The 27,930-nt window shown below is 41.5% G+C and overlaps 1 protein-coding gene across 5 annotated transcripts in view; it reads left to right on the top strand.

The window, feature by feature from the left end:
• Positions 1-27,930, top strand: part of OSBPL5 (oxysterol binding protein like 5) — a 183,192-nt gene that overhangs the window by 126,389 nt on the left and 28,873 nt on the right. For 4 of the 5 annotated variants that reach the window (XM_074585743.1, XM_074585745.1, XM_074585744.1 and 1 more), the window contains exons 4-8: positions 8,377-8,457; positions 9,119-9,220; positions 10,818-11,021; positions 17,182-17,266; positions 27,171-27,342. In XM_074585743.1, coding sequence (XP_074441844.1) covers positions 8,377-8,457; positions 9,119-9,220; positions 10,818-11,021; positions 17,182-17,266; positions 27,171-27,342 — 644 coding nt within the window. The remainder of the gene's footprint in view (positions 1-8,376; positions 8,458-9,118; positions 9,221-10,817; positions 11,022-17,181; positions 17,267-27,170; positions 27,343-27,930) is intronic. The other variant, XM_074585747.1, reaches the window with a different exon arrangement.

The raw sequence follows: 27,930 nt of genomic DNA, 5'->3' as shown, positions 1-27,930 counted from the left end.
AATTGCTCTGAAACATCAATGGACTAAAAAGAGATGCAAGGACCCCAAAACGCCAAACTTCAACTTGCCTGCTCACTTGCAGTGTCGCAGGCAATTGCTTTGGGTACTGAATGGGCCAGAGCTAGGCCTATTTCCTGCCTGAGTGTTCTGCTTAGGCACATGATATTTGATTCAGAGACTTTTCCGCCTCACTGGACCTGTGCTGTAGCGCCTGTCATTCTCACTTCACTCTGCTTTGTCTCGCTGTGTTGTACACTGACTTGTTCTTCTCTGGTAGTCAGTTTGCTTACTATTTCATTTTTCATATTCACTTAGCTCTAAGGCTATAAAATGAAACCTTCCTGTCTGGCGTCCAGAACTGTAAGTAGGGATCTGTCACAGTATTTCAGTTTAAAAATAAATAGCGGTTCCACCTACTTGAACCAAAGGAAGGAGTGTGTGCTAATTGGGTCATGTTTAGATTCCTGATAGCAGGAGGGAGATAATTTTTAGAAACCAAACTGTAGGGTGTGCAGATTTAATTAATGGATTCAAAAGTAAATATTCTAGGTAGCAGATCCGTGCCACTAATACTTACCCTTCTTTTGGCACAGTGGATATAACAAACCTTGTTGGAAATCAGTGTTCCTTCAGCAGCACTATTTTGATGTACCATACCACACTGACTCTTTTCACCCAGTACTGAGAAAGAAAGTCAGTGCAGTGATTCAATCCCTGGACTGGGGCTTAGGGGACCTTGAATTCCCAGCTCTGACTTGGAGTCCCTGCATTTCCCCAGGCAGATTAATTGCCTTTCTGTTTCACGTCTTCATGAGCTCTGAAGCCATTTAACTGCAACCACACTACCCTGTGCTCATAAATGGACTCCCAGTCTATATCTGAGGTGTGAACGCATCCCGATTGTACTATCTGTACGGACAGTAAAATATTTGATGCTGGAACATTTCCTTTCAGTGTGTTTGTGTGGTTCTTAGCAATATATATTTCTGATTTCAGATGTGGCTTCTGACCCCAGATTTTATTAAAACAAATTTAAGGCACAGTTCAGTTACGTATGACATTGCTAACTTTCCCTGCAGCATATTTTCTCCTATTTCATTTTTTAAGTGGAGTCTCTTTCATCTCCCTTTTCAAGGAAAAATAAAATCATTAGCTTATTTATTTCAGACTGTTTCTCATATTAGTTTCTCTCTTTTTAAAAACACTTTAGCCTTGTTTTCTGGCAGCAGTGCTCATAGTGGGGTGTGAAAATATCACAGAAGTGTCTCTAAGCCTGAAGCTCATCTCTGCAGCCAGGTAGTACAGTTAGCACGCACCTGAATGTGACAGGAGATACCCTTCTCTCATTTTGTGCCTCATTCAGCACTGTTAAGTGCCTTTTATTGTAGTACTTAAAGTACCTTTTATTGCAGTATGCAGTGTTGCATTTTCTCTTTCTTCCCTTCCTATGCTACCGATTTATTCTGCTGGCTGGGGAGCCGCTGGCGTGATATGGATGCAGAGCCTCAAAGAATTGAAGTGTGTTTTAAGGGACAGTCAGAAAAATCTTGAAGCTGGTGCTCAGTGGTACTTTACTCTTTTCAGTCCTCCAGTAATGTCACAATGAAGTCTTATAATTATCACATTGTAGGAGCGTGGCTGTTGTGTGCACAGTTATATGACGTATGGGAGGGCAAAGCTTAGATTGCTTGGTTCATCGTGCATGAGTTTTTCCACATGTCTGAATTGTTCAAGTCTTTATCTGTGATTTGTAATCTGAAATGTGAATCTAAGTGGCTGCTAGAAATTTATTTTAGCTGCAAAGTAGTTTGAAACAGCTCATACTGATCACTTGAGATTTAAGCTACAACTCCTATGCTGTCTTATGCTCATCCTTCTAGTCTCATGAATCGTGCTCTTTCACCTCTGAGTTAATTCCAGCCATGGTTACGTTTGGGACTATGATAAAAGATCATTCACAACTCTGGCAACCTACAAGGGTGCCTTTCCCTCTGTTCTCCCTTAGCCAGCAGACCGAAGAATCAGTTGTCAGAGAGATCCAGACGTTGCAGGAATCACCTCAGAGAGGCTCAGGAGCGAAACGGCCCCTGTGTGTGCTAAGCACAGCGTTATAGGAGAATTTGGCCCTTACGGGTGGTGTTATGCTTACCTGGGCCCTTGATGGTTTTTCGTTACCATACTTTATGCTGTCGATGTTGTGGATGGAATTATTTTGGAGCTAGTTTTCTCTGCCAAGTCTTGCACTCAGTTCCTGTGCCCTGGCTCAGGCACACCTTGCTTCTTCAATTCCATGTGCAGCATTTTAGGGTAATCACAGTTGTCCACAGTGAGCAGAGATGTAGCCTGGAGTATCCTGGGAAAATCACATAAAAGAGGGGAGGGATTTTGCACGGTGAGGTGGGAAACATGGAGCATCCCTAATTTCTGTAGGTGCATCAAAGCCCTGAAACTCCCAGGTGCCTCACAGAGGGGAATGTACACAGTAGTAACTGTTCGCTTCCAGAAATGAAGTCTCAAAATTTATAATTTTGGATAAGCCACAGCAGTCCTATCGTGTCACCTTGGGTCACTGGTGATCATAATTCCTTACTCTAGTGTTTCGGATGGGAGAGATGAGGGTAAATGGAGGTGCTAAAATTGACATGATTTATTAAACAATTTAGCAAAGCATATTTTAAGCTGAAAGTCCAATTGTTTTTCTTTTCTCACCTTCTTCGTTTGTTTAATCTTAGTCTAGGAGCAAAAGCTGTGCCTACAGCTAGAGGGGAAAGCAAAGCTTTGCTTCAGATTTCTGCTTAGCGGTACAACTGTATCAGTCATGTGAAACGGCATTTTTCTGGGTGCACAACTTCCCATCTCGCCTAAAATGTTCTTTAAATATTCTAAATTTGCAGAGCGTTCTTCCCATGAAAGGCACACTTAAATGATCAAATAGAAATCCCATGAGGTCTGTGACTTTTTCTTTAATTACTATAATCTGACGCAATGGAGAAAAGCATTCCACTAAACAGTAATATAACTTGATATTTGGAGTTGCTTGGATAGCTGAATTTCAGCGATGATTTTCCCCAGATATTGCTGTCATGTCAGCTATTTATTTCTACAAGCTTTTCAATTTGCACTAATCATCAGGCTATTTCAGTGTTGTAAACACAGTTGCTGTGTCTTTGTAACATTGTTGAAATAAGAGGGATTTTTGGGTTTTTTTGGCAAACTAAAAAGTTTTAGGTGATTATTCAACTTGCTGTAAAGCAGCATATTAGTTGAAGGGTAATCTTTCCTAATGCAAAGCTTGTTTGTCAGTAAGAATTGTTTCACTGACTCTACTGTCCTTTGGATGAGCTGTTAATTCACAATAAAATAAAAAAGTTTTTAAAAAGAACTGCTTATAGTAAATTGAAAACAAAATTGTTTAAATGTGGTTGAGATATCTGTGAATATTCACATCAGTAATAAGGAGCTCTTCACTTCTAATGTTAAGCCAGCTTTTCCATAGTGTTTATACTACTTCGGGAACTTTTGTTTCATTTCTTTTATTTCTGCAGTGATACAGATCTGTCGCAGTTATATGTGGAAAAGATACTGGGGAAGTTACATGTGAGCAAGGACATGTCTCCCATGCGAAGACTATTTTTGCTTTTGTGAAACGTAACTTGTGACCCCAGCTACTTTTGTTCTGCCTTCAAATTCCCATCTGATTTCGTCTTTCCCTCATTTGGATGCAAAGAAGAAAAAAGAGTGACTTGTAAGCTGTCACTGCTGTTAACTTGCAGGCCACAGCTTGAGAATGATTTTATTTAAATGTTTCTCATTTGGAATTATTCTGTCTATTTGTCTCTCATTACGTATTTTTTTGTGTTCGTCCTGTGCAGCAAGGATTGTTTGTGTTAAACAACAGGATATTCCTCTTGCTGTTATCCAAGGCACGGCATGCTGATGGGCTGGCATCCCCCACAGCAGAGTCGATCACAGACTGTTTATCTGTGAAGTGATTTTGTTCCTCTTGGAAATGAAGTCACGAAAAGACACTGGATGAGAATAGCACTATTGTGAGGACTCTGTACGCTCTCTCACAAAGACTAGCAGAAGTATAAGAGTATTGTCATAACTGCTAACAATTGGCGGTGGATGTCCAGAGCTACATGACGGAGATGAAAGAGAATAGAAACTTAACTGGGATAAAGAGTATTTCTCTGAGTACAGCACAGCCCATCATCAGCTGGCAAGGTCATCACTCCGTCCTGGAAAGGACAGATTTAGTTAGAGAACTAAAGGACAACAGTTTCCTACCCATGCAAGTGCTGCTGCATGCCCCGATAAAAGTTTTTGGCAGATTAACAGTCTTCCCTTGTTTTAATTATGAGAACCAATATATGGAAAACATCCCTTGCTTTCTTGTCAGAATATTCCAGTGGGTTTTTTTAATTTTATAAAGGACACCAATTCCCTACCCTCTCATTGTACAAAGTCTCATCTCTGGTTAATGTGGTTCATGTGTTGCTGCAGAGAGAGAGGGCCAGATTCTGATATCCTGCACAAGCATTATCCCAGTGTCCTTGAAAGACTTGCTGTGATGACAAATGGCTTCTCTTAGTTTTGTGCCAGGCTGAAAAAGGTGGGTCAATAGAAGGACATCATTAAATGCTCTTGGTGGATCTTAGCGATGTAAGGCCCTGCTGTGTCTTAGGGATCTTTAGAGCTGATGGCACAGATTTACTGAATTTTATACATGCCACGAGGTACAATCAAAACTATTAAGACAGATTCATGGCAAAACGTGAAATCGTTTTACTTCAAGTCACTTAGGTTAAACCTGGAGGAACTGTACGTTGCTATCAATCAGCAGCATGGGGACCTATGGTATTCACTCCTGGGACTTTAAATCCCACCTTTCCTGTGAAAAGGCAGGAACTTTAAACACAGAAATGCGATGCTTTTCATTCTGTAGACCTGATGATCACCTACAAGCAAACTGCTGTTTAGGATCTGTGATGGTGCATCTTTATCAGCACAACAAGAAGCAAAGCCAGCAGACAAAAGCAATCAGTTTGCCTCCTTAAAAAAGTAACTGGGGTACAGCGTCAAATTTCTGAAAACAGAAGTCCCAGGTCAGGCACATCTGAAAACTTGTCCATGGATTGGTTTTAGTAAAATTTTCTCTCTCTTCATAAAGCCTGGTCATTTTACAACCATCTCGGGGTGCTGTGCTATCCATCACACAGCTGGTACATCAGGGGTTTTGGGACACGGCAGCACAGATATTTGTTTTCCCGTGCCCAGAATGTCTTACGCAGGCAGTGAGGGACTTATGCTACTGCTTCTTTCTCATCCATTCTTAAGCCTGTCTTAGCGTGCACCATCCCTGTGGCCGTGTTTCCCTTTACAGGCAAGGTTAGCAAATTCAGCATAGCTGGACGCAGCTCAGACATGGGGGAGGTAGCGCCTGAAGGAAGCAGCACAGCAGTTCAGGAGCCCACCGCAGCAGGCTCCAAGGCTGTTAATCCAGCTGCTTTGACCCAGTGAAAGACAGGTTTGTAATGATTTCAGACAAGTTTTGCTGTAGTTATTGAGCTCCTAAAGGCTATGGTGGTGTAAGGGGAGATTATCCCGTCATACACTGTTTTGTGCTACAACTTTATACCATGCATAGCAGTATTGGCTGTCATTGGGTGTGAGATGTCTCTGGTCATGCAGCTCTGAGTCAGGTCTCTTGAAAAGGCAGAATCAATGTCTGTCTTTATAAATGTCACAGGTTTGAAGTCTTGTGGTTGTTTAATTCTGTTTTTAGCATGACCCAGAGAGACTCCAAGGAGGAGGCAGGTGTGGCTCATAGCGCAGTGAAAGCACCTCTGACTGAGTTAACGTTGGTTCCCCCCGAGCAGCAGATTTAGGGATCAGGTTTGCACGGTTTGCAGCAGTTGTTGGAAGGCTTTCTGAATTCACCTTCAAGTAAATTTCCTCGAGCCAAGTGAGCTTAGGGGCCAAGATTTTATTCTTTATGTAAGTGTTAAAATGTAATTGTCTAGACAACAAGTGACTGTAGCTTGCTTTAATTAGCTAAGCAAAAAGCATTCATTATATCCTGATGCTTTGCAGACACCTGAGCAGGATTTCCTAGAAATCTTGGGGACATCTGTGCCTTTCCTGCTTCTCGTGCGGCTAATGAGGGCTAGTACACAGTGTTTCTGTCTGCGTATGATCTCTTGGGCTGGAGGGAGTGAAATTCCCAATAAACAGTTGTCTCATAATTGTATCTCAAGGACAGGACATTCTCCCTGCTAACTGGGAGAAAAGGAGAGAATTCTTCTGACGAGTTTCAGACGACATGCATCTCGAATCATGAAAGCATAATCTCCTAATAATTCTGAAGGATTCTTGCTTGGAGACATTTAAGCACTTAGAAATGTTTCCTTACAAAGAAAAGCTTATAGCATATCTCCCAAATGTCTACCCACTGCCCTTTGAAATGTGACAAAGACCCTGTGGGCACAATTCTCTGCTCAGATGTTGTATCTGTGCAGCGGTCGCCACCGTAAATCTTGTGTTTTTACAGTGAAGTTCCATGTGCAGAAATACAGAATATGCATCAGACTGCATTGCAGGTAGAGGAGACAGCTTTAGCTTTCTATTAAAACAAAACCGACAAATATTGAATAGTTTGCAGGAGTCTAGAGCTGGCATTTTCTTTGAGTGGATCCAATGCCAAGTTGACTTGTAAACTGTAAAGTCAGATCAGGGGCTTCACTGGTCTTTATGAGCCATCACAGAGTTTTCATTTCTCTATTTTTAAGTGTCAAGTGTACTTCTGGTTTTAGTGAAAGACTACTATAAGCATATGTGAGAACAAGTAATAGGCTTTACAGGGACACTGGGTCTGTTGCAAATTGAACCTTCTGCCCCTAATTTCTAATCCTGTGTCATCCAGACAGAGTTTTACTCAGTTGAACATGCATCCTTATCTCCCATTTTTGCTCCTCCCACAATCTGCAAAGCCTAGTTGATGGCCTGTTTGCTGTGGTCATGTATTTGCATGTTTTTATCTAAGTCGTGGGAAGAGGAATTGATCTGGCTGTCATTAAATATTTTCCTGCTCACACTAACGTTCAGCATGGTTTGTGGCTGTACTAGCCAGCGAGGTTTCTGTGTCACTGGGAGGGAAAAGGGAAGTGGGTCTCTCAAAACTGAAGGCGCTGTAGAACAATTACATCAAATCGTGACATACAGGAGAGAAAGTCTGAGAGCCCAGTGGCTTTGTTTCACATCATAACAGTGAATTTATAAATGGGAACTACATTTGATACATTTTTTCCTTAGTTCAGTTCATTTTTGTGTCATACCCATTAAATCAAGGTGGCCAAGGGCTGAACTTTTTTATAAAACTCTCATGCATAAGTAGGAGAGACAGTGCCTGACCCCAAAAGATCACAGTCTGAATGCATCAGACACATGAAAGGTTGGAAGAAAAAGAAAAAGTAACTTCCTCAAGGTCACATAAAAAGTAGCGGAGTCCAGACTGTACCATACTTCTCATGCCATTAACCCTCCCCAAGTTTTGGATAATTTGCTGACAGTACCTATCCAAGTAGTGATTCTTGTCGTGAGTTGGGCTCCAGGGAGTTATACTCTCTAAGCATTCATTATTTTGGGAACAGTAATATTGTGACCATGTCTAACAGAAGTAAAGCATTTTTTCAGCCCATCAGCACAATCATGAGAGCTGCAGCCTCTGAAGATGAATTTAAACAGCACTGACAGTATCAAACATGATTTGAAGTGACTGTGTATCTTTTGCCTTGCTTCTCAAGGCCAAGATGATGATTATTTCCTGTATTATCTGTAACATGATTAGGTCATTTCTTGCCCACTCATGTTTCTGGATATTTCAGCTAGGGCAACGTATCGCCAATGTTGAGTCTGGTTCTGAAAGATCTATAACAGCTTCCCCATAATTTTTATTCTGGTAATTGAAATGCTTTCAGATCTGAAAAGAGGTAGGCATTTAGTTTTCAAAGTTAGGAATACACATAGGACTTTTGGTTCTTTTGGGTATTTTATTTTATTTTATTTTATTTTATTTTATTTTATTTTATTTTATTTTATTTTATTTTATTCTATTTTATTTATTTTACCAAAAGTAATGTCTGCATAGGAGAAATATGAAGAAAATTTGGTGGGGAATTTTTCAACTATGATTATAAAAAGGAAGTTTGTAGTGCACTGCAAATATGCGTTTTCTGCACCTGCCTGGTGTTTTGCTGCTGAAGTCTGCAATCAGCTCTTTCATGGATTTCTGGAAGATATAAATGACTCGTCATTAGAACACAGCTTGAACGTCATCATGTTAACACATTCCTTTTCCCCCTCTCCTTTTTTTAGATCGAATATAAGCTTTGCAATGGGTCTGACAAAGAGTGTGTATCTCCCACAGCCAAATTCACAAAGAAGGAAACACTGAAGGTATGTGCAAAGCAGCCAAGTTAGCATCAGCTGACTTTCCTTTACAAAACAAGTAGTACCTTCCAAACAAACCATTGGGAACTACTCTGAGTCATTTCCCAAGACCCAGAGAAGCCTCCGACTCTTCTAGGAGTCATTGTATGCCAAGGGCATTTACAGGCTTTATATACAGGATTAGATTATATACTGCAAACAGAACAAATCAGTGTAATTATTTCACTCTGTTCATAAATTTCAGAGCCATTAGGCACCTCAAGAGGGTTGTAATCCTTCATTGGTCTTGTTAGGAGGGGTATGTCTAGGCAATCTGAACAAATTATTGCTTGAACACCTGTTTGTCTACCAAACCAAAAGAATAAATAATTTGCTTTGGATGAAATTAGATTTAATCTCTTTAATTTGAGGAGGACTGGGGTGTTCAGCCTCTTTCCATTTCCCCCAAGGAAAAGCCAAATTACATTATGTTTAGTGGAACTTGAGGAGCAAAGAAAATGCCTGCTATCTTGTTATGTTTTTGTTCTTCCTTGTGCTCATTTCTGGGGAACTTGTGCTGGGTCATGTTCTAGCTGTGCTATACATAGCTGTCCTTAATGCATTGTGTTCTTTCCCCCCCAAAAGAGGCCATGATTACAGCTGCTATATTTTCTCTGTTCCAAACCAGGTACAAAAAAAAAATTACAGACAGGAGAAGAAAAGGGCTACCAAACAACTCTTCAGTGCTTTGAAGGATCCCAGTGTAGTGATCACAGCAGACTGGCTGAAGGTATTTCATACAGACCATTGCTCCTGAGGCTGTAGGAGAAAAATAAGTGAGAAATACTTGATGTGTCTGAGACTTATGCACTAGCACTTTTTTGAGTGGAGCAAGATCAAATAATTTTGAGTTGAAGTTGCTGTAAAGCTGTGAAAGTGGAGTTATGGGGAGTATTTACTTTTCATCTTAAACTAACTCAATCCATCTAGTCCATATCCTTAAGTAGTGACAAGGTCTCAAAAAGTGCATAGCACAAAAGGAAGTGATGATGTTTCTTTCTTCCTCTCTGAAAGCATCTGCTGGCCTCTTCCCATAGATGTGTTTTTGTACTGAAGAGGGAATAGACAGAATAGCAGCCTGGAAATGGGCAGATACAGCTTGTTCTATTGACAGTTGGATTTTATGTTGTCACAGCACAGAATGAAACATATTGGACCCGACGACAACTGTAATTTCTCCTTGTGCAAAGGCTCAACTAGTGACAGCTTCTCATTGAAGTCCTGAGACTTCATATGTGGCAAAATAAATTTGGGTTGACATTGAGAAATGTTACCTTTCACCGCTGTTTTTCTCCTCATTTGGGGCCATTTAGTCTTCTCAACTAGTAGTGAATTGGTTGCCCCTTTTCTTATAGCAAAACTTAATTTCCAAACATCACCAAACAAGTAGCCCTTAAAAATTAAAAAAAAAGTAATTTAGGGATTTCATGAAACCGTACAATTGCATTTGACCAGTGTAAAAAACCTCCAACATTATTCTATGATCAGTATTAGAGGCCAGAAAAGTGACATGTATATGGTTTATTGAGAAATTACATTGGCAACAAAATGTTTCATAATGTTTAGTGTAGAAGATAGATAAATATTGAGGGGTTTTTTTTAAATACAAAATACCTGTTGCATTTGTGCTGTGGCTGGAAATTTCTGCTTCAGCAACAAATGATGCTGGGCCACAAAAACAGAGCACCGATGTAAGACTTGAGGTTTGGCCTATGTAAGTTGAAGTCAAAAAGACCTTAGGCAAAATGTAACCTTACTGAGAAACTTCCCCATTCTTAAAGCTGTTATCTTGAATATACGCTATCAGATTTAATGTCTTCTATACAAGAGAGAGTGTGCATTGAACTTGATAGAGAAGTAAACCAGCTGGAGAAGCTGCTTTTAAAAATGGGGTATTTGACAAAACCCATTAATAGCTCTGTTCTGCAGAACAGTATTAAAATGACTTAAAAGTCAAGTTAGACTAGCAATAACATTTTTCTATGCAATGTTCTAATTGGTCTGTCCTCCATGATTATTAACAAATCACTCTCACATGGGCCCGCAGTGCTGGTTGCTTAAAAAATTAAGCAAGCTGCTAACACTAAGCCAGTAATAAAAATATGAAGACTAGATTCTGATAGCCAGATTTACAAGGTCTGAGATTTTGCTATGAGATCCCTAAGACTGTTCAGATAATGCAGTGTATCTTCCTAAGGAAGTGTATCGTACTGTGGCCTTAGGAGAAACACGTATTGAAAGTACTGTATACGTACTGAATAAATACTGGTTTTCTTTCAAGGAGCAACATAAATGCAACTTTCTGTTCTCTCCCTGCTTCCCTCCAGATTCGTGGGACTCTGAAGAGTTGGACCAAGCTGTGGTGTGTTCTGAAACCAGGAGTGCTGCTGATTTATAAGACACCAAAGAACGGACAGTGGGTTGGGACAATCTTGCTCCATTCTTGTGAGCTGATCGAGAGACCCTCCAAAAAGGATGGTTTCTGTTTTAAACTTTTTCATCCTTTGGATCAATCAATCTGGGCTGTAAAGGTAACAATCCTGATGAGTCGAACAACCTCTTCTTGGTCATCAAAGTGTCTCAGCACTAGTATCATCTAGCATTGATATTATCTAGATTTTCAGTTATTCAATTGCTGTTAGTGATGGTGAATTGACTGCATAAAAAGATTAAAGACACCTAAGCTTGGTCATGGTATGACATCAAAGGAACACGCTGCATTGTGATTAGTTATACAAATGTGTCATTCTTGGTGTAGAGATGCACGCATAAACTGAGGAAAGAGGAAACATGTTAGTGCAGGAAAAAAGATACCTGGAAGCTTTATCAAGCCGTGGCCTACATCTTTAAAAAGAGATGAGGAATAGACCCAGTTAACTGACTGCCCCAAAAGAAGGACGCACAAAGCACCAAATGCTTTGTGCCACACTGGAAGAGGGCTGGCAAAGTGACAAAAACCAGATTAATAATTGGACTTTTTTTTTCTAATGGTTCCGAGGTTTGAGTCTGTTCGCGACGGACTTGGAACTGAGTGGTCTGCTCAAGACTTGACTGTTGCACAAAAGCGCGACTTTGGATAGGTTGCCTTACTTTTCTTTTCTTTCAAAAGGAAATAATAGCAAGGTTTTCTCTCCATCACTTTGGGTTCTTCTTCAGTCTGTTGTTACTCAGAGGCTGATACAGTCTCTTCCTGTACACACAGTAGGTCCTGCAGTGACCTCTGGATCTCCCTGTAACAAAAATGACTAATAGTTTCTCACACTTCGTGAAATAACTCCCTGCAAATTTTAAAGAGCTGCATTTCTTTTTCTTCTTTCCTTTAAGAATAGGCAAAAAGAAAAAAAATATCTAACGCCTATGAACAAAGAGGAAGACCCCTGCACCTCGTGAGAGGCACTGAGAGCAACATCTGTTGGATACCCCGAAGACTAAGCTGAAATGTTCTTGAACTCTTGTTTCCCCATTAAAAACAATGACTCATCAGAGTTATTGCAGACATAAATTCTCTAGGAGACATCACCAGTGTAAGCAAGGCATTACAAGCTACTGCCTTGCTGCAAGGTGTCCGGCAGAGTAAATCTACTTGGAAAGACTGGTGTGAGAGCGATGAAGGCATTTGTCATTGGCATCAGAAGTTCTAAAATATGGAGGGGAAGCCCTGTGGGAGCAGATCAAGCCACCTCACTCCTGCTCATCCCTGCAGTTAATTGAACAGTTTTAAACACAGCTATACAATCACTATAAAAAGTCTTGCAATTTTTAATAAGGTTAGAGAAGAGAATTAAAATTAACCTCAACATCCAGGGGTAAGAGCTGCTGTTTTCTGACAGTAGCTCAGCTCTGATCTGTTCTTAGATACATTGCTTTTGCTTTAAGTTCTAAAGATTTCATTACTATCTTGCTTCTTACTCAGTTTTGAGTTTTGATGCTTTTTAAATTCAGACCATGTACTCAAGAAGGTTGTCAATCATTTGCTATCCATCAACAAAAAGATTCCTTGTGAGTTGACGGGTCAATTGAATTGTTCTGAAAAGCACAGTCAGGAGACATAGTGAAAAAATAGCATCAAAACCACAGTCAGGTACTGAAAAGTAGTGTTGCTGCCAGATCTAGGGGTTTTATTAATGTGTATATGCATTTGCATGTGTGTATGTGTATCTAATTCTTGTGTCTCTTGAGAAAGTATATGACAGAAATAGGAATTAGTATATTAAATATGAAGGGAGTATATCTCTGAAAATATTTGTGTACTAGAGGAAGTCCCAAAATTTGAGTTTTCAGGTCAAAGTAATATTCTAAGTCACTTGAGATAGATATTTAGAAAGCTACATTTGACCTGCATGGTAGGATATTTCCTGAAGCCTGAGTTCAGCCAGGATTGTTATGTGTGATAGATGCTTTCAGCCAGAAGGTGAAAACCTAAATACACATCGAGAAGAAATCCACCAGCGAACTACTTGATGTCAAAGAAGCTGTCTGCACTCTGACAACAGTTTAATGCTGAAACTGCTAAAAATACCGTTTCATTTTATGTCATTTCACAGCCTTCTTTTAAAGCAACTGGAGCAGAATTGACTGATCTAAATTGGTTATGTATAACTGTGCAAAGAAAGCCTATTTCTCAGGAAATATAGATTAGCCTGAGCTTAAGCAAAAAGCCCAAGTTACTGTCCACCACGACAGAAATAAGATCTGGCTAAACAACTTTCACTTTTGGCTACAATGGCTCATGAAATTTTCAAGGATTTTCCAGTCTAGAGTTAATGGTCCAGTTTTGACTCACATAATGGGCTTCCAGCTAACTCAGGGTAATTAATGAACACCTTTGTATGTGTTGGCCTGGCTGCCCAACAGATGTTTGGATCTAACTGTGGCGCTCAGCCCTGAAACAAATGTCTGGTTCAGGCAGTGCCCTAGACATTTATAGTTGCGCCAGCCAATTAAATTTGATGTGCAGTCATTTTAACTTCAGTTAGAATCGGATGAAATTTTGGGGTGCTTTTTGAAACAATAGGTAGGTAAGCTGTAAGACCATTGCTTATAGCGGAAAGCTAAAGATACGCAGTAGGGAACTGTTTTTCCTATAAAGTTCTCTGGTTTCTAGAGATATCTTACTAGTATATCCCAGAGAGGAGACAGTCCTTTATTCTACACTGTTTCCCTGGCTTTATGAGTGTTTTAGCCTGAAACTCCTTCACAGTACAAATGGATTAGACCTTTTACCTTTTTGCTCTGCCCAGGCCTTTGTAAACCCAAGGCCAAAACCACCAACGTCTCAAAATTGGTCAGCGTTGCAAGCAGCAGTAAGAAAAGCTTCCCCCGCAAGCTCCAAATACTGCCGCAGAGGCACTTTGTCCATCATGTGAAGGCAGTGTGATCCCACGCTGCTTCAGGGAAGAGACTTTTTGCCGGGATGACTGCAGGATACCAGGGAATGCCAACCTAGTAATTACTTTGAGGGTGTGGGTGTCTGTCCTCTTGCTTCACAGAGGGAGCGTAGGGCATAGGGCTGTATGCTGGCAAGGTTTGCCTGGCTGTCCCAAATAAATGTCCTGGAATAGTTAGTATTTCCCTTTGAGCTTGCTCAGAAACTTGCTGAACAGTGTGGTGTGGGAAGGCTTTTATTGACTGCAGCTCGTTATGGCATGTATTCACAGTGCTGAATGAGTCGGGGTCAGACCCACTGAATGTGGGAATACATATAATTTTAATTTTGTTGATTTTAAGAGCTTTGAGTCATTCCTTTAGAGAAAGAAGTTTTAGTAATGGGCTTGTGCTGCTCTTTTACAGTTGTTTGTTCTGCTCCGTAATACAGCACAGTTAGTTTCATCTTCATCCTTACAGTTACCCACAGTACTGTTTGCAAGAGGGATTTTTTTTTCTCTTTTTCTAAGCTTTGTTCTGTGAATTTCCAAGACTAGATGTCTTGTCACACTATCTAAACCAGTGTGAATCCACTCCATTTTTCAAAGCCTAATCAACGCCTGTTTGATAATGCCTTTTGAGTCTCAAATCAAGTGTAAAGACGGGAATGATCTGAAGATGATCCTTTCTTAGTTGTACTGTCTGGAGGTTGCAGCTGAGCTCCAGGTCCCTGTGTAGCAGGGATAACATTCACTTTTAGTGAGAGATGGTCATTGTCTTGGGGGCTTTGGACTCTAATCAGGCATGATGCTCCAAGGCAGAAAACACCATTATCTCTGCTGTGCAGATACAGAACCTCATTTACTCTGTGGAGATGTTGACTTTATTTTTATGGCCTCCTCTCTTTTCTTCTTCTCCTCTTCTTTCTGTGGGAAACAGCCCCCTCCATGTATAAGCATGCCTTACTGTTGAATACGTTTCCATGACAGAGTGACTTGGCTGCTCCTTGTGTTTACCCACATGCCTAAATGTCTGTTAAAACCTTGTGTTATCCCCTCCTTTCCTTCTCCCCTTTTTTTTAATTTCAGTTCTCTGGATCTGTGCTGTTTGGTTGTAAGGTTTTTCCTCCAACAGAGCAAAACCTCTGCACTCAAAACACAAGTAATGGTGTTATTAACAATTCTGCAACACCCTGCTCAGCTGCACACTACTGAAGGGAAAAATGCCATTGGGAATGGTGCTTGATTGCATTAATGTCACTAGTAATATCTTGAGCTGCTCTGCTCAGGATCACTAATCAAATCCCAACTTTGCCAGTCCTGACTATTAAGCCTTTAAACAGTCTTAATCTTGTGAACCTCTTGTGGGAGAGGGGAGGGGAGAAAGAAACAAGTAATAAGGATCCCAATTTCTCCTGGCAGCAGAAGAACCCCGCAGATGTAGAGATGAGAAGATAAACTGGAGACTGTTGTCTTCTCAGCACTGCATCTTCATGGAATAGATAGATACAATTTAATCATAGAATCATAGAATTATAGAATCATAGAACGTGTTGGGTTGGAAGGGACCTTTAAAGGTCATCTAGTCCAGCCCCCCTGCAGTAAGCAGGGACATCTTCAACTAGATCAGGTTGCTCAGAGCCTCATCAAGCCTGGCCTTGAATGTCTCCAGGGATGAGGCCTCCACCACCTCTCTGGGCAACCTGTTCCAGTGTTTCACCACCCTCATTGTAAAGAACTTCTTCCTAATGTCTAATCTAAACCTGCCCTGCTCTAGTTTAAAACCATTCCCCCTTGTCCTGTCCCTACATGCCCTTGCAAACAGTCCTATGTTTGTCCTATGCTTGCACTCTTCGTTCTTTCCAAATTTTGGCTTCCTGAGTGGAGCTCAAAACCAAAAATCCAGACAAAGCCACTATTTAACTACAGGACACTTGTATACAGGAGCAGTTTTCAGCAGCAGTCACAGTTTCCCTGCTTACAAACTAGTGCTAGAGAGAAGTCCTTCATTTAAGGAGCAGGATGGGATACTATAAAGGCCCATGTAAAGGAGGAGAGTTGCAGTCAAACTGCAAAAGTTTCCCTACAGATTTTCAGCATTGTGTGATAGTCTCTAGAAACTCAAGGAAATCTGTGTTTGAGCATCCTGCAGAAAACTATTTGTTCCATCCTGCGGTTGGCGTAGTGGTAATGTTTTCTGCTCTGCATTTATTTCTGTAAGGTGTTTGCATAATTGAAAAAGGATCTGCTTTCATGTTGTGTGTTGTGAAGTGAGGAAGAAAAGGAACTGGAGGAAACTGAGTAACTTTGCAAATGCAAGGGAGGAGGAGGGACTCCCATTTATTTCAGCCAGGTTGTGGCATAAAGTCTGTACCATGGAGTGTACGAAACTGTGTTCACCGGGTACAGGAACTGCTTTTTCTTAGCAGCTTCTGGATCTCAAGAGAGGAGAAAACAGGGAGGAGATCAAGGTGGGAGCCTGTGGTTCTGCTCAAAGAAGTGCCTAATCCAAGATGAACTCTGCCTCCCTGGCAATCATTTCTTGGAGGGTCATGGTGAAGGGATTGTGGCAGGATGCTTACAAGACACTATAAGCTTTTTTGACACAGCTCCTGAACTAAGGGCAACACAAACAAGCAAAGCCTGTTTTTGTTAATGCCTGAAATGGCCGGTACCCCAGGCACCACGACATAAAGGTTCTCTAAGGGTCTGGATGTAGAGGTGAAGGGCTGTAACCCAGTAGCATGTGCCCGTGCCCTGGGAGACCTTTGGTCCTCAGCCTGTAGTTTTCCCTGTCTCTTCCTTTCCCACAGACATATGGGGTTTCCCCTTTGTTTCCTTCCAGAAAGGCTGCCATTGCCTCTCTGCTAGAGGCACTAACAGCACAAGGTGTGGGCTCTGCCACTTTTATGGTGACACATAAAGGGTGTTTCATTGCTAGTGTGTCAGGCTGCAGGCAGACAGACATGCACCACATGGAACAGTCCATTCAGATGTTGCACAAAGACGACTAATAGCAAATATTTGACTGGTTTTGTCCCAGCCAGCAGGAATGAGATTCTTCCATTCCTGAGGTTCTGAATAAACAGACTAGGTTTTGGGCCGAGCAGAGGTTAGACCAAGCCCCATTTACATCAGAGCTCATTATTGGTTTGGAACTGCAGCAGCAATATAGTGATTACTGATGAGTCTCTCTAAATTACTCCATCTGCTCCTTCCTTCTTTCTTATCACAAACATACAAACTCTGCCCAGGAAGGGTAGGAAGACGTAGAACGGTCCATTGCGTTTTCTGTGCCTTACGTCTTTTTGTCTGTGTGCATTTCCAGGGCCCAAAGGGAGAAAATGTTGGTTCGATCACACAGCCTCTTCCCAGCAGCTACTTGATTTTCAGAGCAGCCTCTGAATCGGATGGTAAGTTTTGGTCTTCGTTTGTTTTCTCCAGATTGCATACTCTGTGCTAGTTAAGAGGATAGGTTGATGCAAAAAAAATTGGTATGTAAAGGAAAAAATGGCAGTTCACCCAGCTTGGGATGGATTCGTTAGCAATGGTCAGAAGAGGTCAAGCAGACTACAGGCATATTTCATACTCCTCACTGAAGAGCCACCTTTCTGGCCATGTGTATGCAAGAAGGACCTAGGCTTGTAACAGGGGAAAAAACACTAAGTCAGTATGTGCTAAAGGATGAAAGGAATTGATCCCAAAACTGGGCTGAGAGAGAAGCTTAACTGTTTCTCAGTTCAGCAGAGACTTTATTTGGTTATCTGCCTACGATCTATTGGAGGAAAATGACACAGTAACATTGAAGAACTGTGATAGATGTCTTGGAACCACCATAATTCTCCTGTAAACTCACTGTACTGTGGTTTACAGCATAGCAGGCCCAGATGCTGGTGACTCCACGTACAAAATAACATTCTGAGAATTAAAAAAATTATGGAAGGTAAATTTAGGTCAATATATAACAGGCGTGCCAGCTTGCGATGTGAAAATCTCTATAAATGACTTTAGCAGACCTAAAATATCAGTGATTTATAAGTAAATAAGAAGATTAAAACCATGTTTTCATTCCATTTGACCTTCAGACTACTGTAATTTTTTTTTGCCATAACCAAATAACCCTGTTCGTTTTGTGGGTATTTTTCACCTACCCCACCACGGGTGGTCATGTAGCCCATGTGCTCCTTTGCGTCTCATCAAGAGGAACTTTAAGGACACAAGGATTTTTCAGGGAGCACAATGGGCTTTGAAAGCAGTGTCCTTCTGATCCAGTGATTAAGTTTTACTCATTCCTAAAGTCTGGAAATAGGACAATGCCAAATACGCCTTTGACATGACAATTAGAATAGGAGGAAACCGTCTTTCAATACAGGCTTGGCATGCTGTTCTTCCTACTAGTGCACAAAGAGGGCTGTTGACAGCGAGGGATGCCATCTCGACACTGAAAGCTGCTTGCAGATGCCGATGTAGTGAAATGACATGAAAATAAGTGAAACTTGTATTCGTAACCGTAGAAGCACATCCATTTCTTTGAATATTATGCTTTTGTAGCTTATGAAACAATACAGTTTATTTGTGTAAAGGAATACAGGATTCCAACCCAGCTCCAAATACCACCTGTCTAGAAAGGGATAGATTGATACAATAGTCTCTTAGGAAAAAAAAAGGACTGTTGGGTAGAGCTGCTAAATTACAGGCATTTCAAACCCTTGTTATACAGACAGCCCTCAGAATAGACACACGGAACAGTCCCGCAGAGTTCTTAGGCAACCAAATAACTTCAACAACTGTCTGTCAATCCAGATTTTCTAAATTATTATTTCCTTAGAGATCCATGTCATTTGTCTTTCCATCAACTTAATTAGAAAATGCACGAAGGGACCAATGTCGTCATTGTATGTGTTCAAGACAAATTGCTGTCTCATCAAGTACCTTTTTTTTCTGGCATTTCAGCGATCTTCTAAATGAAAACTTTCATTCTGGTGGAAACCTAATCATTCTATTGGAAACCTAATGATTAAACCTTAAAGCCAGCCTGGCAAAGAGACCTGTGGCTGAACTTCTACTCTCTCTTTTTACGACGACTGCCACAGGCCAGTTACATGGAGTAGAATAGCTTTAGATTGGTTCTAACTAACCTTACCCATAAAGGCTCCCAAGCTAACAATAGCTCCCAAGGGATCATCAGAGGTAAGACCTTTCTAGCTGTGATCTCTCTGTCTGGGTCATACACCACACGCTGAAAAAGCGCAAAAGAGACCGTATCTGGCACATGAGAATTTTCAATATTTAAATGCCTGTGGGAAACTTTCTGCCCAGTAAATTATTACATGTCTCTGGTGTCATAAGAGCTTAAAATAGTGAATTACTGGAACGTATTTTTAAAGCCAAGATATTGGCCAACATTCTTGGGAAGCATGCAGAAGCCAGGCAGATCAAAGTAGAGTTATTTCAGGATTTAGTATGATTTTCCCTTACTTTGATGCTTCTGTACAGTAGGATCTTAAGGCTAGGTGGAAAGCTAATGTGATCAAGAGGAGGAGGAACTGAGATAACTCTCAATCAAATATCATAAACGTGTACCTAGAAAATAACTAGGGCCTTTGGCTAAGAATGAGATAATATATGCTCTTGAGCAGCACTAGCAATGCCCTAGAGCCACCTGCACAGGTTTGGGGCACCCACATTATGCCTGGTAGATCCTGAGAGTCTGAGGAGGTGACTGTGACAACTGATGTGAAGTGAAGCTTTGGGATCTGTCCATTTAGCAGTGGACTTCACAAAAAAAGTTGATATAGTATCACACCAGAAGTACTGGCATGAAAAATGGTGTTATTTTCAGCTGAATGAGAGTATTTGACTTCCCAGCTGAGGTCAGTGAGCTGTGAGAAGTGGCTGTACCTTGAGCAGGAAGGGAAGGATGTGAATCTGCAGACAAGAGGGAAGAACAGCTCATACACTCAGACTAGCTTCCTTCCCAAACACAGGAGCTGTCCTGGCATGGTGACTGTGCTATGGGCTTTTGTTTGTTAGCCTTCGTGGGGGCTGCTTGGGGGCATCTGCTCCATTGAGCAATGTAGACATGCTGACAAATGGCCAAACACATGGGTGTCGCACTCGGAGATGAGTGACTTGGAAATGGTATTAACGTCAGTAGGTGGTGTAAAACATATGCAGACAAGGACACAAGGAATAGAAACTGTTACATTTAAAGCAGTCTGTATAAACTGCAGCAAATTAAGGCTTATACTTTGCAAATACAGTTTGATTTTAAACCCAGAAGACACTACTGAAATGGTTGTAGGCTGTTATCTACCTTTACCTGTTATAAAGAGTCATCTCCAAGAGGGTATACCTGAGTTTGTTTCGTTTCTTTACTGCACTGGACAGACATAGGGGCTGCAGTTATGGCCAAGAGATACAGGAGATTTAGGTAAAATGAGCTAAGCTAGCTGACACAAATGGGGTGCGTGGAATCTGTTCTCTTGCATAATGTGAGCATGTATTTGTAGTATGTTCGCGTCTCCTCCGTAAATGCAATATTGTGTGAATCTACAGCATCTCTGAGGAGGTGTCCTGACCATGTTCTTCTTAACGCAGTCTCCCGTGTTAGTAGTGGAAACGAACCTCAGAGCATTTGGCAAATTTAACAGTAATTCATGGAGGCCTCTGACTTGTTGAGAAATATTGAGTTGCAGCATATGTTAGATGTAGAGTTCTGCTATCGACGAAACTATATCATGATCAGCAGCTTACATGGCCTACTTTTTCTCTCAGCATTTCAGAATCCCTTTTTTCCCCTCTGCCGTACCATCTGTGACAGACTGTTGGTAGGATTTAAGGTCCTGACTTCTGCATAGCCTGCAGAACCACTGCCAAGCTACAGTAAATTTCACATTCACAGACCGCAGCAGCAGTCTGCTTTGTGATGATTTTAAAGACATCTGGAAGGTCATGTCAGCCTACAGGGCTCAACCTGTATAAACACACGGCCTTTCTTTCTTACCAGTTTCAGAAAATAATACTGTTTTTTCCAAACCACTGACTGTGTATATATTTCAGATTTATGCTGATGAGGAGCTTAGAATTAGTAGTTTAAACCTGTCCCAAGCATCCTGCCTGGACCATTCTGGGGCTGCCCCTGAGATCTTCAAACCGGTGGCCCCAGAAATGCTTTTCTAAGCATTTTGACTCACCCGCTTAAATCTCATATTGCAGAGATTGCCGCCTTGCCATGGGCACTGCCACCAAAGGGGTTAGTAGGGGAATTCAAAGTGGCAGATTACCAAGGGTTAAAGACTTAACAGTAGAATTGCAAACCACACTTACTTACATTTCGTTCCTTATATCTGTCCTCTCCTTCAGGCATACTTTGGGTAGTTTCCATTGCCGCATGTGGATGGAGTTGCATGGAAATCCTGATGGTCTGGCTTACAGTGTCGTTTCTTTGCTAGGCATCTGGCCCTTCCCCCGAAATTGATGCTCTGATCCAGGGAGGAAATTAGATTATTGAAATAAGGGTCACGCACAGAAGCAATAAACCAGGAGGAAGATTGCAATTTGAAACCAAGTTCACAATGAAATATATCACTGGATCCTGGCAGTACTGGAACAAATAAAAGTTACCTTCTTAGCTATATATTTGCCCTTCATATTCCTTAGACCTCTCTCAGCAGTTTAAAATCCAGGCATTTGCAACCAGACTTGATTTAGCTTGGTGTATAAATTGCACCTGCAGCTAACTGAGAGATCGCATCCTTGCATCTTGACAGACAAAGTGTAAGAAATCATGCACGCAGGCACCCAAGTGGTACAGCAGAATAAGCAGTCAGCTGAATACGATGACCTTAATATCCACTGACTGAACCAAATCAGCCTCTTCCTCATCATTTGTGATTTGTGTGCACTTGAGCAAGAATTCATCGTTTCCAGGTGATGGTCTACTTCAGGTTGATTTTTAAAAGCATCTATCTTGTAACTGTGAGGCACGAGGCCAAAAGCTGGATGTCTTTAATAATTCAAGAAGAATAATACTCCCTTAGTGATGCCTATCTGGGGGACTGTATGGTTACTAGGTGTGAGGCTTTTGAAGTCTTAGTTGGCAAGAGATTCATTCCAGCTGTTCCATAGCTACAGGAATGCAATGGAAAAAAAGTATAGTCCCTGACTGAGATTTCAGTGTGCAGCGATGTGATTCCATCTCGAGCAGATTTTTGTTATTGGTGAGTGCTGAGAGAATATTGGCTGGCTCCTCTGTGATCAGCTGTTGCAAAATGTGGCAGATAGCCTTAGCACATCAAATTATGACTTCTTCTAGGTGAATGATGGTAACCGTAAAGAATTTCAAGTCTGAATAGCTGAGTGATTTCAATACTGCCTTTTTTTTTTTTTTTCTGTGGGATATTGTTGTGATTTTAGATCTGCTTGAAGACTAGGACAGACTCGAGTTATTCCTTGAACTGAGCCTAGGTTAGCAGCATAAGCAACTTTCGGTGGTTTTGGGGTTGTTTTTTTTTTCCCAGGGGAGAGGAAATGGTTTTTGTCAGTTCGTTTTAGTAGTTCCTCTTGTCTGTGAAAAAAAGAGTTGGTGCGAGTGCATGCCTGCTCCTGTTCAGCTTCCAGGTTTCCGCATGGTGCCAGCAGAGCCCTGCAGACTCGGGAAGCATCCTGCAAGGAGCCATAGTGATTCCCATTTGCACAACTGTACTGCAGGAGTCATCTCAAAGGACCACAAGGTGCTTTTCCAGCCTGCTGAGCCAAAAGGCCTGGAGAAGGCTTCGAAACATATGTGGGATGCATGTTTGGCTTTGTTTGTGCGAAGTCAAGGCAACACACATCTTTTATTAGCTTATTTTTCCCAAACCTTTCAAGAGGAAGGAACTTTGGAACCCAGCTGTGTTTAACTGATTTTTCAAAGAGTTTCCTTTTTCAAATTGTTACTGATGACTGTCGTCATTTTACTGTAAACACATGTAACAGAGAAAAAGGGTTACAGGCTTACTCAGGGGAGACACCTCTTTTTCATCTTCTTTTTTTTTTTTTTTTTTGCAGTGAGCACAGCTGAGTGATGTGCAGATGTGTTCCTCTGACATCCCATTTTCCTGGGACATCTGTCACATGCCAAATGCTAAAGCGATCATCGTTTGCTAAAGTGATGTAGGGAATGGATAATGAAACCACTGATCGGTGCAAGGAGAGAGGCTACTTCAAAAGAGAGCAGGAACCCAAGCTAGCACTAGCACTCTGGTAGGACATCCACTTTTGGCGCTTTAGGAACAACCTTGTCAAAGAGTCTCACTTTTTCCCCATCGTTCCTGGAGAGAGCCAAAGGTGGCTGGGCAACCCACCCACCTGACTAGTTCAGGTGCCGAAAGACAGGTGATGTGAAATGTCCTCCTTGTGCCAGCTGCCAGTACGAGTGATCTAGCTGGGGATCTTCTCTGCATGAGGTGTCATTTCTCCCTGTTATTATCCTCACTGAGAGCTCTGTTAGCTTCGATGAAAGATTGCTGTTGCTGAGTTTTGTAATTCCTTCTGTGTGGCTTGTGAGATATATGGGAGCGTTATGTGTAGATGGACTATTTTACCCTCTCCCTCTTTCATCCTTCCACCTCTGCAGCCCACAGCTTACTCTGTGGGCTGCCCCTTGGATGTCAGGGACAAAATACTAAATACAAGGAAGAAAAGGTAGAGCTCGGAAATAAGGTATGAAAGGGAATACTTAGTTCACAGCTCCCAAGCAGGAGGTAATGTAGGTGTTTTTGAGACAACGTCTCTGCAGAAATTGTCCAAAAGTAATTATTGCATTGGATAGAGTAATATATCATTTGATATAAAAAAAGCTTAAAAGCCTGCAGGGAGATTCTGCCATAGGCTGACAATATGCTCTTGGGTTTTCCTTCAGAATTTAAACATATGCTTGTTTTAAGCCACAATCGGTGGAAAATTATAACTGATAATTGATTGCAGTGTTTTACATTGCAGCTTTAAAAACCTCAACCTTCTAAAAGAATACCATTGTAACTCCTTCACAGCTCTTCTTTGCTTCCTTTATATGCATCATGTTGGGCTGCCATTCCTCTCTGAAGAAAACCACATTTTGCATCCTTCTCTGATCTAATTACCTTGCATACAAAAAATCCTGACTTGAGTCAACTACTCAAAATTAGAAAATGTGGGAATTAAGGTAACCATGAATCCTTCATTCAGACTACCGTGGCTGTAGATGACAGCCTTTAATTATGTGACCACATACTTTTTTCCCCTTCTGCGGTTCCTGAGGGAGTGAGTAGACTTGGCAGGTAAGCAATTAAGTAATCCAAATGCTAGCATTTTTGTATCATTTTCACAATAAAGAAGAATGTTACTCAATAGCAAGATCACTCAAATGTAAAAACATTTCATGTAGGCCTTTAGCAAGGAAACACGTTTATTTTGTGTGCAGTCCCTGAAATTGAGAGGGTATAATTTTATGGTGTTATGCTGCAATTAACACACTGTTAACTTGCAGAGAATGTAACCTTTTCATTTGCAGAGGAAATCCCATATTTTATGTCTGGTTTTGTGGCATGTATTTGTTTGGATTCACAGCACCACCTGATGGCTGAAGGCCCATTTCTTAGCTTGGGGATGCTGTGCATCCCTTGAAATGAAAATAAGGGAGTACACCGATGCCATTTCTGTGTTCTGCAGGGCACAAATAATGCTGACTGCTAATGCACAGCAACGTCCTCTAAAGCTTTGTGTCTCTGCTTTGGAATATTAAAATGAAATTTTAAAATTTATTATTATTATTTTTTAATTTAGGATCCGTGAGTAAGGTTTCAAAAAAGATTCAAGTTACTCATAACCCCTTCCAGGGAGTTATCTAAAGAGTTAAAAAACCTGGATATGTTATGTAGAAATTTCCTCTGGTAATGTGCTGGACCACAAAGGTTTGTCCAAGCCTGTAAGCGCAAGTCAGTGGCAGTGAACGCCCGTGGCGGTAGCGTTGGAGGGGTCAGAGAGCTCCTGTGGCGTTGGGGCCAGCGTGGCTGCTCTGCCTACAGCCCCAGGGAGGGGTGGGCCGCAGGGGCACAGCAGGGGAGATGGCTGAGGGAGACTTCCCGGTCACCATTGCCACCCTTGTTAGAAAGTGTAAACGTAGCCAGCGCATTGCCGTAACCGTCGTAAGATAATGTCTTTACCTGAGTGCTGCGGGGAGCTGAGGAACTGACCTCCCTTACTGCTCCAAAGGGATCATGCTGCTACAAATCAAGCTACCTATCAAAGCATCTGATTTTACAAGACCATTGAATATAAAACTGTCTTGACATATGCAGCGTTTCCAAATGTCGAGTCATGCAGTCCTTACTCTGTAGAACCGGAAAAGAAAAGCAAAGGTAAAGACAGAGAACAGTCAAAGGAGATAAGCCTAAGCAGGGCTGTGGTCCTTTGTACGGAATAGCCTGAAATAGGTTTTTATGTTGATGGGTTTGGGGAGAGGGGATATGTAGGAGGGAGTGAATTTGTGCTCAGCACAGCCATTAACTCTAATGGGTTATCCATGCAAATCCTCCACATGGGGAGAAGGGAATAAATCTCTGTATGTAAAGCTCTAATGCAAGAATATTTGTTAAATACAAAATAGTGTGAAATCAATTCCAACAGCCTTCAACCTTCCTAATCTTTTATTAACCATTATGTGTGATTTTATTATTAAATCATAAGCTGATGCTGAAGGAATTTATGGCATGAAATTAGAATAAATGACTGGGTTTTGAGGTGTTTGTGGCTCAGTGTTCAAGAGCAATTCTTCAATGTTTTGGCTTTTTTTTCCTCTCTTTTACTGGTTGCAGCTTTGTATCAGAGCAAGCACTGAAAGCTACTCAAGTTTATAAACTTTTTTTTTATATGCATATCATCTGGATTTTTTTTTAAACTCTCATTGATCTTCTTATAGAGCCAAATTTTGGTCATATCAAAATTGACGGGAATTCTGCTCAAGAGAACAGCAGGTTCCCAGTGAGATTTATGCATATGTTTGATGCTGAGTGTGGGATAGAATTGAATGTAATGGAAATATTTCCCAAATGGGGCTTGGGAATGAATGGGGTCCGGGGAAAACCTGTTTGTAGCACTTGCCATTGCTACAGCAAAATCCTTTTGTTTTCCTCACTGCCTCTCAAGCACGCTTCTAATTATTGCAAAATGTATTCTGAGGAGTGTAATGAAGAGCTCTGTTTTACATGCTTGAAATTAGAGGATAACTCCCTTGATACCTCAGTTCTTGAATGTTCAGCCAATTTGCAGGTGTCCTGGCCTCATTAATGGCTGCACGACAGAAGCAGGCTATTTTCAGGTGCTTCCAAGAATACAGCGTCTCCAGCGTTATGGTGGTTAGGCTTTAACACTGACACACAGCTTTGTAGACTTGTATGGATCATTGCAAAAGGAGCCAAGGGTCAGTTTGGATTCCCGTGCTTTTCATTTGCTGCCTGCCTGTGGGACGTAGGCAGGCCTTAAGAAAATCCTGTGAAGCTGTGTGTAGAAACTGCAGTTTGTCTCGTCTCTCTGCCATGCTTATTGTTTCTGGTATTTGCAAAGTAGACCCTTCAGGTAAAGGTTTTTTGTGACAAGATAGGAGAAACTGGTGCTCCACCCGGATTATCTGATGGACTGGGCAGGGAGGAGGAATGGATAAAAGGGAAAAAATACAGAGAAAGAGGAAAAATAAACAGTCTCACAAGCAACTCCCTCTAGTCTTAATTACTCTGGCAAGTGTTGATCATCCTGGCTCTTGTTTGGAGTGATTGTTATTGCAGCGCTACACCCTGTGTGGGACCCCCAAGATGGCTTGTAGTTCAGTGATCCCACACCAAGCAGGAGCCTCACCTGCGCAACGCTGTGCCTCGGTATCTCCCTGACATTGGGTAGTCTGTGTGTGGGGGATGCCAAGCACGAAATGTGTTTTTGGGGTGTATTACTTGCAGACATGAGCTGCTAGGTGGTTTGGAAGCACCCTACCTGTACACATTTCCTGCATCTCAGACAAAGCCAGAAAGGGGCAAAAGGGGACGTGAACAGTTTGTGGGAGATCGGAGGAAGAGATGCTATTAGGGAAGGGGGAGTTGGGGTGAGCTTCCCGCTGCATTACCCATGCAGATGGCTCACTCAGGCAGCCACTAAAACACACCGTTTCTGAAAAATAGATTATTGTACACAGCGACTTCCTGAATTATAATGAGCTTTACTCCCAGGCAAGAAGCTTTTAAGAAGCAACACATGAGTTGTCTTATTTACTTTCCTGTGCTTAAATAATTCCTTTTGTTTTCATAGGTCGATGCTGGCTGGATGCTTTGGAACTTGCCCTGCGTTGCTCCAGCCTTTTCCGGCTCAGTGCCTCCAAGCAGGGAAAGGATGGAGAAATGAACTGCTCGAGCGATTCTGCACATGCGGGCCTCAACCACCTCTTGCACACAAGCACTATCTCAGACCAGGAGTTCTTCCAGTAAGATGGGGCTATCACTTCTTAATGCACAGAGAAGTGTTGCATGGCTCACACTTGGTCATTTTTTTAACTTTAGCATAATCTATCCAGAGTCCACTAAGGAAACCTTTTTAAAAACCAGCCTGTATGTTCTTCTGCTGCATCCAATGCTAATTTATAGGTTTGGTGCTTATGAGGTTTTTGGTCAACTAATGTTTGAGCACACAGAGTGGGGGGAACCTCAGCTGCGTTCAAGCGTACATAAGCCTTTTTCTTCTGTCCCCTGCTTGAGCCAAAATGCTGTCTGGAGATGCTGACATGAAAAATGGCTTGCCTGAGTCAAGATTGCAGAATCTAGCTGCTAGAGTAGACCTATGGTTACACAGACACAATCGCTACCAATGTCTGTCTGTCGACTAGCACATATGGCTCTGAGCCTGATCTGTTTTTTAATAATGTGTTCTCTTTTCTAATAATACTGCGTCATAGTCAGCAGAGTGCACACACTGCATCCTTAGTTTTATAATTACTTTCTCTCTCTACAGGGGTTTTGAGTGGTTTCCAATTTCTTCCTTGATGCATCAGATAAATTTTTACATAAGAGAAAAA

The sequence above is a fragment of the Larus michahellis genome, chromosome 4, assembly GCF_964199755.1.
Source record: "Larus michahellis chromosome 4, bLarMic1.1, whole genome shotgun sequence".
NCBI classification, from domain to species: domain Eukaryota; kingdom Metazoa; phylum Chordata; class Aves; order Charadriiformes; family Laridae; genus Larus; species Larus michahellis.
The sequence above is the reverse complement of the archived record's forward strand: the minus strand, read 5'-3'. Positions and strand labels throughout refer to the sequence as shown.